The sequence below is a fragment of the Catharus ustulatus genome, chromosome 5 (assembly GCF_009819885.2).
Source record: "Catharus ustulatus isolate bCatUst1 chromosome 5, bCatUst1.pri.v2, whole genome shotgun sequence".
In the NCBI taxonomy this organism is placed as follows: domain Eukaryota; kingdom Metazoa; phylum Chordata; class Aves; order Passeriformes; family Turdidae; genus Catharus; species Catharus ustulatus.
Genome location: NC_046225.1, coordinates 75694172 through 75706681, shown reverse-complemented (window position 1 = coordinate 75706681; position 12510 = coordinate 75694172). Strand labels below are relative to the sequence as shown.

Sequence of the window (12510 nt, the reverse complement as noted above, 5' to 3'; positions counted from 1 at the left end):
TTTTTCCTTTTTTTTTTTTAGCCCCTTTTTTAACGTGTAAACACAAGGAAAAAATGCGAGATCGCGGCGGATTTGGCATCAGCTGAGCGGCGACAGGAAGGAGAAGCGTGGAGGGCTTGGCCCCGTGGGGCTCAGGGAGCTGGTGCTGCTGGTTTTTGGGGATATCAGGAGAGGTTTGGTCCAAATATCCCAAACCCCACAGGGTTTTGGCACCGAGGAAAGGAGGAATCCTCAGGATTTGCTGCTCAGCCGTTCCCTGCTGCTGGTGGGATCCCTCAGAGGGAAAACTCCCTCATGGAAAAGTGACATTAAAGTGATTTTTTTTTTTCTCCTTTTTGGGATGATTTTTTCCCAATTGGGATGAAGCTGGAGGTGTTTCCTAGGGGTTTATTTGGACAACTCCTGGTTTGTCCCCTCTGAACCCTCCTTTTCTATTTTTGTGCTTTTTTTTGTGCTCGTGGTTGCTCTTCCCTGACTAGAGGATCCTCTTCTGCTGAAATATTGGGATTTTCCAATTAATTCCTAATTGGAAATTCCTAATTTTCCTATTAACTCCTAATGTTTTCTTTGAAGCCACTGATTTGGCCAGTGTGGGTCAGGCAGGGAAGCCCAGAAGGGGGAATGCAGCACTGGAAAAGGAATTCCTGATTTATGGGACACCTGAGCACGGAGCCATTGACTCCCAACTTTTCCAAAATCCACCTTCTTCTCCCCAAAACGACCTCCATGGATAATTATCAACACCCTGAGGGCTTTCTAAACATCACATCCTGAATTTCATCCCCGCTGGGGACGTTTCTCCCCAACATCCATCAGGTGTTGGGGGCTGATCCCACGTGGAGGGTTTATCCAGCTCCATCCTTGTGGGGTGCAGCTCCAGCAGAACCTGATCCGGGGGATGCTGCTCCAGGAGCCCTCCTGGCCTGGGGAATGAATCCCCCTTTTGTGGCAGCTCAATGGAAAAGCCAAGCCTTATTCAACAGTGGGATTCCCTGCGGGACGCTCTTCCGAGGCTCTTTCATTCCTCCTGGCTCCCGCCCAGTATTGTCCCCTTTGGGGTCTGGAGGGTGGGAATCCACGCCCAGCCTTCCCTGCACACTCCTGAACCTGCCTGGAGAACGGGATGAGTCCAAGGGGATATTTTTAGGAGTGCAAACCCAGCAGCTCCTCTTTGCTTCTGTTCCCATGGCCGTTCACAAAATTCCCCTGTCCGGGTGTTGTCCTGAACGCTGAAATCCCAGGGGTTTTGCACCAAATCATTTTCAGGCCTTGCTCTTTTGTATTTTCCAAGGGCTGTGCTGCCGTGGGTGAGAGAAACTCGGGATTTCCCTAGAATTTAGCGGAGCTTTCCCTGCGGGCAGAGATCCAGTGGGTGACTAAAGCCAGGCCTAGAGCGCAGCTTTGGGGGGACTTTCCAGGGCTGATCCTCAGTGTCCCCACTGGACAGCCCTTTCCAGGAAGGAATTGTCCCAATTTCCAACCTGGCACAGCTCTCCTGTCCCTGTTCCCTGGGATAAGATCCCAAATCTCCCTCCTGTCAGGGAATTGTGCAGAGCCACCAGATCCCCCCTGATCCCTCTTTTCTCCAGGCTGAGCCCCTTCCCCATCTCCCTCAGCTGCTCCTGGTGCTAAAACACAAATCTGTGGTAAAATCCTGCAATTTTTTAACGAGACCCTTGGAAGGAATTCCTTGGGGAAGAGGAGAAAAGTCAACGCCGTGCAATTCCAGCGTGGCTTCAAAGCAGGTGGAAAGCCAGAGGTTTTCCTCCTAATAAACCATGAATGTTTGCAGCTGGAAAGCCAGGGGATCTCTCTGTGCAGAAAGGCTTTGTGGAGCCCTTTCCCTGGAAATCTGGCTATCAGGAGTGCAAGAACTATAAACAGGCAATAATGTGAAGCTGAAAATAATCCAGACTGGACAGATTTGGGTTTTGTTGGTCTCAAACCTCTCTCGGTTACAAACTGTCCCAGCTGTCATAAAGCCTTCCAGATTCCTCTCCTGTGTTGTTTTGGGAGTTTTTTGGTTGGGTTTTTTTTGTTTGTTTGTTTGGTTTTTTGGGTTTTTTTGTTTTTTCCAGGAACTATTTGACTTTTAGAGATATACAGAGAAAAAAAAATTAAATTACTGCTTTTAACTTGCAAGATCAACCCAGTTAAATGTGAGGTGAGGAGCTTGGAGTTGGTTCTGCTCTCTCCAGGAGGACATCTCTGGGTGGGACATCCCAGGGGACCTAGAGGAGTCACCTGGGGCTGTTGTGCCTCACAGAGAGGTCCAGGCAGGACTCTTGGATCTGTAGCAATTCCCAGAAATCCAGGTAATTAGGGAAGCACCTAAATTATGATTTCCCTTCCCTGTGTGGATCCCTTTCCTCATCCATCACCAATTCCCTGCGGGTGCTCTCCAACCCCTGACCCAAAGCACACCCAACTTCCAGAGCAATTCCTCCTTTCCAGTGAAACCAGTGACAAATCCGTTCCTGTTTTCACTTAGGCCATGATTTCCCCTCCGTGCCTTTTCACAATTCAACAACAAACATCATGTTCCAATTCCCGGTGCCTTTTCTTTTTGGGAACACTATTGTCCAAACCCCACGTCTTCCCAGGGGTTGGAATATTTCTTTCTCTTTCAGTATTCCTTTCCCACGAGGCGTAATTGAAACCTCCCCAAAATAAATTATTTGGGCTGTGCTTGTCCGTGGCTGCTGCTGCTGGAAGCCCCTCGGGTTTTTGTAATCCAGAACAATTCCCTGCTGGATGGTGGAAGGGGCTGCTCCATCCCAGAGTGGGATGGGTTGTGGACGTGGACAAACTGGGAATTGCCGCTGGTTTTCCGTAGTTTTGTGTCATTCATGGAAGTTCCCAGCAGGACTGGGTCTGAGCACTGTTTTCTGATCCCACTGGAGCATCTTCTGCTGTGCTCCAGGTGACACAACTTCCCTGAGGAGCTGGAAAGGAGCTTTTCGGAGGGAATTTCTCCCGAGGTTTACAATTTCAGGGTGTGATCTTGTCCAAATCCCTGCTGGTTTGTGAAAGTGTTGGGTCAAAGGTTGTTCATTGCAGTACAAAAAAACCCAGGAGGAGGAACATCAGACTGTGGTGGTGAGGACAAGGAGGGGTAGTGGAGCTTTTGAGAGCTGTTTTCACCTTGGATCTGAAAATATTCCCTCCTTCTTCCATGGAAAAGCAGAGTGGGCACTCAGGGACGTGACCCAGCTCATGGATGTGGCCCTCAGAAGGGTTCAGGGCAGGAATGCTGCTTCCAGCTGGGAGGATGCCAAACCCAACTCAACTCATGCTTTTCCATGCCCTGGGGACATAAAAAAGCTTGGCCATAACCCCTGTGGGGATCTGAGTGTCCCCAAAATCCCACCACAAGGAAGAGCTCGACCCAGCTGGGTGTGCTTGGAGAAACAAGGAGTGAATTCCCAAATTTAGGCTTTTGTTGAAGGGAAGGTTGATGGGAAGTTCTTTATGGAATGTTTCCCACCAACACTGGCAGCATCTCATCTGCTGGGGTGGTGCTGGCAGAGGAGAGTCCTCTCCAGTCCATCATGGTGGGATCCAAATCTGTCCAATCCCACCAAATCCATCTCAGTGCTCCCCTGGTGGATCAGAGGGAAGTTTTTTTCTGGGATGGAATCACAGAACCACCGTGGTCAGGAGGGACCTCGAGGGCTCACCTGGTCCAGCCTGGTGTGGGGAAGGAATGGATGGAAGGAATCCTGTCCTGTGCATCCCAAAAACCTCCAGCAGTGGGGAAGTTGTCCCAGTGGAAGATGGGAATTCCAAGGGATTTCTTTCTTGTGTGGAGATCAAACTTTTCCTGTGGCACTTTGGAGCCTTTGCTCTTTGTCTTCTCCCAGATCCAGAGATCTTCCTCCTCCTCCTGGTATCCACCCCTAAAAGACTGGAAAACCACCATGAGGGGATGTCTCCTATGCAACCAAATCCCATCCCTTTTCCTGGGCAAACTGGTGCATTCCCATGGGAAATTCCTGCAGCTTTTGGTGCCATTCCCTGTCGGGGGATGCTGGGCCAGATGGGGCAGTCACAGCCCCTGGATCCCTGGCAGTGTCCAAGGCCAGGCTGGACACTGGGGCTCGGAGCAGGGACAGTGTGACGTGTCCCTGCCCATGGGTTTGGATCTGGCTGGGCTCTGAGTTCCCTTCCATCCCAAACCATCCCACGGCTGTGACACGGGTGCGAGCGTGCAAACACCAGTGGTGGCTTTGATCAGCTTCCAGGAGCTCTGGCAGGGCTCACAAACCGTGTTTGGAGTCGGTTTGGATTCACATTCCAGCGCTCCTGGCTTGGCCGGGAGGATTCGATCCAGATTCCGCGCTGTCGTCAGACAGAACAAACTGTCCCTGCTCCCCTTCCATCTGGAGGGGGATGTGGAGTCCAACCATGGCCTGGTTTCCTCCTGCCAGGACCTTCCAGCCGTCCTCGCCCCATGCTTGAGGTGAGGGGCTGAAAAATCTGCCTGCCTGGATGAAAAGGACGTTTGGGAAGAGTTTGAGGTGGTGGGGGGTGGAAAGGAAGTGGTTTTGAGGTAGAGCTGGTGGTTGGATTTGATGATGTGAAAGGTCTTTTCCAGTTTAAATGATTCCGTGATTCCATGAATCACGGGGAGGGGGGAGAGTTCTTCCTAGGGGAGCCTGGGCCAGGGCTGGGAACTGGCTCCCAGTTTAATTCTTTCATTTCAGCATTTCCTTCTCTTGAGTTCTACACTTCAGTTTGAATACAAGCTCGTGCATGTGTATAAAACCAATCTTAGTACTTTTTAATACCTTTTTTTTTTAAAACCATCCTCCATTTCTCCATGTTTATAAAGCTGTACCTGCACTTTTACCTGCTCCTGGAACCCCAAGAAGCTGCAGGTTCCCAGCCCCGAGCACATCTGCAGCTTCCTGATCTTATCCCTCCTCCACATCATCGTGGTGAAAGCTCCTCTTAATTTTTCCCTCCTCTCCTTTCCCTTTCCCTCCTCTCCTTTTCCTTCCCCCCCTGCAGTGGATGTGCTGTCGAGTTTGATTTATGGCCTTGAAAGGGAGACTCCAGTTTAAAGCATTAATGGTATTTGCATATTTGATTTGGAAACTCCCCCGGCAGCCCCGCGCCGCCGGCTTTCTTCCCTTTTCCCTTTTTTCCCTCTCCCCTCGGCCCGTTCAGATTTAGCAGCAGAGGTGAAAAGTTGAAGCAGTAAAACCAATAAAACCACATTTATGTGACAGATAAATCGTCTGGAGGCAGCTCTCCCCGAGCCTTCGGGTTTCCTCCTGCAGGACCTCTCCCCTCCGGAGCAGCGCCGGCAGCCGGGGCCAAAGGTGCTGGCCCCAGCCGAACTCGGACCTGCCGAGCCAAAAAAGATGGATGTGGGCAAAGAGTTGGAAAATACACAGCCCATCCGTCACTGTCGGGAGCCACCTGGGGGTGGTCTGGCTCCGTGAGAGCTCCGGGAAGGTCCAGGCTGAGGTGGGAGCGTTGGGAGCCGTGGAATCACTGAGGTTGGAAAAGAGCTCGGAGATGGAGTCCAGCTTCTCTGCAGCGCTGCCAAGGCCACCACTGAGCCATGTCCCCAAGTGCCACGTCCTTAGAATCCTTCCAGGGATAGGAACTCCATCAGGTTGGACAGCCCTGGATATTTGGAATTCCCAAATATCCACCCTGAGGCCGTTCCCTGTGTCCTGTCCCTGTTCCCTGGGATCAGATCCCAAATCCCCCCCGGTGTCCCCTCCTGGCAGGGACTTGTGCAGAGCCACAAGGGCCCCCTCAGCCTCCTTTTCTCCAGGCTGAGCCCTCCCAGCTCCCTCAGGAATTCTCCAGCCCTTTCCCAGCTCCCTCAGGAATTCTCCAGCCCTTTCCCAGCTCCCTCAGGAATTCTCCAGCCCCTTCCCAGCTCCCTCAGGAATTCTCCAGCCCCTTCCCAGCTCCCTCAGGAATTCTCCAGCCCCTTCCCAGCTCCGTTCCCTTCCCTGCACACGCTCCAGCCCCTCAGGTTCTCTCTTGTTGGGAGAGGCCCAAAACTGCCCCAGGATTTGAGGTTGTGGCCTCACCGGTGGCAGCACAGGGGACAGGCACTGTCCTGGTCCTGCTGCCACCCCAGTGCTGGCCCACCCCAGCTGCCCTTAGCCTTCTTGGCCACCTGGGCACACCTGGGCACATCTGGGCACACCTGGGCTCGTGTAGAGCGGCTGTCGGTGGTTCCAGGTCACTGGAGTTTCTCTGGCAGTGAAGCCATTCCCTGTGTCCTGTCCCTCCAGCCCTTGTCCCCAGTCCCTCTCCAACTCTCCTGGAGCCCCTGCAGGGACTCTGAGCATTCCCTGGGATTCTCCCTTCTCCAGGGGAACATTCCCAGCTCCGCCAGATCTCCAACCTTGGGAGCAGCTCCTTGTCCCTCTGAGCTCCTGCACCACTCCCGAGCCTCTTCCAGAGCAACTCCTAACCTTTTAATTCCATCTTCTCCAAACCCCTTTGTAATCCTCACCTTTTTATTTCCTCTCTTCCTTCACCCCTTCCCTCCTGGCTCTTCATCCCCGCTCCCCACGGAGGAGCTACCTGGCCCCGCATTTTCCATGGCAAGACCTCGGCTCGGGCTTTGTTTGGGATTTGCCCGAGGCACGTTCAGCCTCCCGGGGGCCACCAGCAAGAGGCCTTTGGTGCGTTGTGGGGGTTCCCTTTGAGCCTGTACAACCATGCAACTCCTCCCAGCAGCCGCCAAGCCCCGCGGAAGCGTTTTGGCCCCCGGCGCTCGGCCTGAAAAGCGCCTGTGAAATCATATTTAAGGTTGTCTCTCTCGAAGGTGCCCCCTTGGAAAAAACCTCCTGCCAATGATGTTCAGCTCGGGTTTGTAGTTCAACACAAAGGCCCCGCCGGACAAAGCCGAGCGGGACCCGGGCTGGAAAAGCCCTCTTAGGTCCCGGCTAATCCGTCCCCCCCGCCAGCCCGGGGGATTGTTCCCAACAGCTTGTTTTCCTTGCCCTGACCTACATAGTCAAAAAGAATCTTGTTGCACATTTTTGTTTTGTATCTGGAGGTCTCGGAGGAGCTAAATCCCCTTCTTGGCGGGGCAGGATGCGTTGTTAAACAGCGCCGGGGCCTCCAGGAAAACCATGGAGACGCGGGGACAATGAGGCCTCTATGGGCCCCGCTTGGCCGCGGCCGGGCCCGGCCTGTCCCGGCCCCGGCGCTGGGCACCGCGGCGCGATGAAGACGTCCACGCGCTTGGCAGCCTGTCCCCAAATAGAGTGGTCACAGCGCTCCAAGACACAGGGGTCTTTGGGAAGGCGGGGGAACGAGGAGCTCTTAATTAATTAACCTGCTGTGGACGGGGCAGAGGTGATGGCGGCGGTGCGGGAGTGCCGGGCCCTGCCTGTGGGTGGGTGAGAGGCCGAGTCCTCGTTGAGGTGAGATCCACATGTGGGGGGTATGGAAGTACTGGGTTTTTATGGAAAACAAAGGTGGGAATGCTGTGGGAAGAGGGCATTGGACTGTACCCTCATGGGTGGGTGAGAGGCCGAGTCCTCGTTGAGGTGAGATCCACGTGTGGAGGGCATGGAAGTGCCGGGTTTTTATGGAAAATAAGGATGGGAATGCTGTGGGAAGAGGGCATTGGACTGTGCCCTCATGAGTGTGTGGAGAAGCCAAGTCCTCACTGAGGTGAGGAGATCCATGTTTGGGGAGGACATGGCAGCTCCTGGGTTTTAAGGACAATAAGGATGGGAATGATGTGGGAAGAGGGCATTGGACTGTGCTCTCATGGGTGGGGTGGAAAAGCTGAGTCCTTGTTGAGGTGAGGACATCCACATGTGGGGAGGGTATGGTAGTGCCAGGTTTTTAAGGAAAATAAGGATGGGAATGCTGTGGGAAGAGGGCATTGGACTGTGCCCTCATTGCCTTCATGGGTGGGCTGGAAAACCCAAGTCCTCACTGAGTGAGGAGATCCATGTGGGGGTAGGACATGGAAGTGCCAGTTTTTTAAGAAAAATAAAGATGGGAATGCTGTGGGAAGAGGGCATTGGACTGTGCCCTCATTGCCCTCATGGGTGGGTGGAAAAGCTGAGTCCTCGTTGAGGTGAGGAAATCCATGTGTGTGAAGGGCATGTAAGTGCCTGGTTTTTAGGGAAAATAAGGATGGGAATGCTGTGGGAAGAGGGCATTGGACTGTGCCCTCATGGGTGGGGTGGAAAAGCCATGTCCTCGTTGAGGTGAGGAGATCCATGTGTGGAGGGCATGGAACTGCCAGGTTTTTAAGGAAAACAAGGATAGTAACGATTTGGGAAGAGGGCATTTAGGGAACTGGGCTGTGCCTTCATGGGTGGGTGAAGAAGCCAAGTCCTCATTGAGGTGAGGAGATCCTTGTGTGAGGAGGGCATGGCAGCTCCTGGTTTTTAAGGAAAATAAAGATGGGAACGATGTGGGAAGAGGGTATTTGAGCAACCTGGGCTGTTGTTTGCCCATCCCTCACCTGGCTGGGAGGATTGGGGTCACCTGTGGCCACGAAGGGCTGCAGGTGGGAATTTTGGCGGTCTGGAGCGGGGACGGTCACGGATGGCCGAGTTAATCCCTTTTCCTTCTCCTGCTGCCAAGGCCTGGTGGTTTCTCTCAGCAGCGTCTGGAAAGCACCTGGGACTCCCATCTCTCACCCAGAATAACCCCCTGAGCTCCTCAGGGAGCTCTGGAGCACTTCCAGAGCTCTTGGAGGGTGTTGGGATGGACCAGGGGTGCTGAGAAATCCCTGGGGAATGGTTAGAAAAAGGTTTTTTTGGGGACAGAAGAAATTTGTGGTGGCTTTGACCCCGAAATTTTCCTCCTGCCACAGCTGAGAGCATCAGGGCACTGGGGTTGTTTGTCACCTAAATCCTCGAGGTGTCCAGACCTCAAAACCCTAAAAAAAGTCCCCAAAAATAGGGATCACGGAGCAGGAATCCTCAATGGCTAAATTAACATAGCCCTGCATTAATTAACATTAAATATTCCTAAGTAATTAATGACTTACAACCAAGTTAGTGATGAAATACTAACAACTAAATTTTTAAAGCCTGCATTCATTTATTTTTATGGATAACTCCACCTCTGCCAGGTTCCAGGGGAACATCTGCACCCTTTTCCAGCCTTTTCAAACCCCGTTTGTTTTTCCTTTCCAGCTCCTGGATCTGTTCATCCAGTGGGATTGGTCGACGTATTTGGCCGACTACGGACAGCCCACGTGCAAGTACCTTCGTGTGAACCCCACCACAGCCCTGGTCCTGCTGGAAAAGTGAGTGTGGCTCCCAAATCCTGGGAGAATTCCTGCTGGAGAGGATGAAACAGGAAAACCTTATCGATATGATTGCCTGGAAAAAGAGTTTGAGAATATAGAAATATAAGAGAGATTGCAATGAAAGCCATCTCTGAGATAGCAAACCTTGGTTACTGAATAACTAGAAAACAATAGAATGGCAGCTGAAAGTCATCCCCTCTGGAGTGAGCAATCCCCTCTGCCTGCAGACAGCCCCAGGCTCAGAGAAGACCCTGCTGGCCTGGCAGGAGGGTGCACAGAGAAGGTTTTGGGGTTTAAAGTGTAACCCAGTGTGGCAATGCAGTGATTCCTACAGGCTGTGTGTGAATGCTGTAGGATTTGTACCCTGTGTTAGATTGGTCAGTGGAAATGAGAATATCCAGCACAGATTTGTTGTGCTGTGAGGAGAACCTCGCTCTCTGAGCTTTCCCTCTCAGCTCTCAGCTCTCTCTCACCACCCTCCTGCCTCTTTCTTTTCTCTTCTCTCTCCCTGCCCTGCTCCGAGCTGTTTTGCCCTTTGCACTGAACACAGGTTCCAGACCTGGCTTTACAGATCTGTCTCTCTGTCCTGCCCACCATCACTCCTACAAATTCCCAGCCCCATCCTTGCTCCAGCAGCTCGTTCCATCCCTGTGAGCAGAGATCTGGGCTCTGGGTGGACACTGGGAGCTCAGATGGAAATTCTCATTTTATCCCTTGTCCTGAATCCCACCATTCTGTATTTCTGTATTTCTGTATTTCTGTATTTCTGTATTTCTGTATTTCTGTATTTCTGTGTTTCTATATTTCAGTTGTGAAGCGGTCGGGCAGTTGGATTGTGTTGTTGTAGGTTCCCTTCCACCTGAGAATATTCAATTTTATTCCATTCTATTGCTGCATTTCTGTATTTCTATTTATTTTTATTTCTATTCCTGTATTTTGAGTTTTATTTATTTCTGCATTGCTGTATTTCTGTTTATATTTATTTCTATATTTTTATTTCTATTTATTTCTATATTTCTATTTATTTCTATATTTCTATATTTCTTTATTTCTATTTCTATATATTTCTTTTTTAATTTATTTTTATTTCTATATTTTTATTTATTTCTATATTTCTGTTTTTATTTCTATATTTCTATTTATTTCTATAGTTACATTTATTTCTATTTTGACTTCTATTTCTATATTTTAATTTCTATTTCTAGATTTTCTTTCCTAATTATTTGTGTTTCTGTATTTTTATATTTCTACTTTTCTACTTTTCTACATTTCTACTTTTCTATGTTTCTATATTTCTACATTTCTGTATTTCTAAATTTTTACATTTCTACTTTTCTATATTTCTACATTTCTATATTTTACATTTCTATATTTCTACATTTCTACATTTCTATATTTCTATGTTTCTATATTTCTAAATTTCTATGTTTCTATATTTCTACTTTTCTATATTTCTACATAACTACATTTCTGTATTTCTACATTTCTACTTTTCTACTTTTTTATATTTCTACATTTCTTTATTTCTATATTTCTGCATTTCTACATTTCTACATTTCTGTATTTCTATATTTCCATGTTCCTACATTTCTATATTTCTACTTTTCTACATTTCTGTATTTCTACTTTTCTATATTTCTACGTAACTATATTTCTACTTTTCGATATTTCTGCATTTCTATATTTCTATATTTCTATATTTCTGTATTTCTATATTTCTAAATTTTTATTTTTCTACATTTCTATATTCCTACATTTCTACATTTTCACATTTCTATATTTCTATATTTCTACGTTTCTATGTTTCTATATTTCTACATGACTACATTTCTACATAACTACATTTCTGTATTTCTACTTTTCTATATTTCTATGTAACTACGTTTCTACTTTTCTACTTTTCTACATTTCTGTATTTCTGCATTTCTATATTTCTGTATTTCTGTATTTCTACTTTTCTACATTTCTGTATTTCTGTATTTCTACTTTTCTACATTTCTACATTTCTGCATTTCTACATTTCCACATCCCTACACTCCCACATGTCTACATTCCCACCCCATGTCCCCGTTGCCCTCCCTGGCTCCCTCAGCCCTGCTCTGAGCGCGGTTCAGACGCTCCCCACGGCCCCATCCCGGCCCTGGAGCGGTGCCGGCAGCGGCGCCGGGGGCTCCGGGCTGGCTCCCGGGGGGCTGTGCCAGCCCTGGGCCGCCAAAAGCCAGATTTACTGTGCCTGTCACCCCGGCCAGCCTGCCCCTGGTGGGTCTCCCCATCATCTGCGCTGGTCCAGCTCCAAGCTGCCTTGGGAAGGATCCACTCCCTGCTCCCTGCAGACCTCCCAGCTCGTTTTCCAGCTCCTGGGACTGAGAGCCAGCCAAGGAAATAGTGGGAATTTAGAGTTTTCAGTGTGGAGCCATGGGATGGGTTGGGTGGGAAGGGACCTTAAATCCCATCCCATCCCATGGGCAGGGACACCTCCCTCCATCCCAGGCTGCTCCAAGCCCCGCTGTCCTTGGACACTTCCAGGGATCCAGGGGCCTTGAATGCTCTGCTGCAGGTGTGGCCCCAACCCTGAACTCCTCACCTCAGAGAGACCCCAAATCACCTAACACTGCTCCTCATGGCCTGATTCCATGGCCAGTCCATCCAAACCCAGCTGCATCCCTGGAATGTTGATCCCTGGAAGTTGGACACTGCGGCTTGGAGCACCCTGGGACAGTGGGAGGTGCCCATGGCTGGCACTGGGTGGGTTTAGATGTTCCTTCCAACCTGAATTATTCCCTGATTCTCGGAGCAACCTTGGGGTGTTGGTGAACTTTGGGGTTCCCTCTGTGCCATCATGGTCCAGGGAAGCTCCAGCTCCTCTGACCAGAGGAGGAGAAGGGATGTCACACACCTCGGGACACCAGGGAGGGACACGGGGACTAAACCGGAGCAGAGGCTGGGTTTAAACCACTGCCACACCTCTGGTGTCACTAATACTGGTATTTCCTGGGTTGTGTTATTATCCCTGGGTCATTCCATAGGTCAGGAGTGGGTGTGGGAGTGCCAGGGGATGGTTGGATTTGGTGACCTTGGAGGGTTTTTCCAGCTGGAATAATTCTGTGACACACAGAGAATCCGTGACCCAGCAGCCACGGTGTGGAAGTGAGAGGTTTATTCGGAACTAACAGTAAAATGCTGAAAGAAAGGGCCGCCCAAAATCTGGGAGCTTGGCCATGCAGCATCTGGAGGAGCCAGGGAATTGA

At 50.1% G+C, this 12510-nt stretch overlaps 1 protein-coding gene across 1 annotated transcript in view; it reads left to right on the top strand.

Annotated features, from left to right (window-relative positions):
* Positions 1–12510, top strand: part of EXOC6B (exocyst complex component 6B) — a 287927-nt gene that overhangs the window by 266694 nt on the left and 8723 nt on the right. Inside the window, 1 exon segment of the mRNA XM_033060798.1 lies at positions 9147–9259. Coding sequence (XP_032916689.1) covers positions 9147–9259 — 113 coding nt within the window.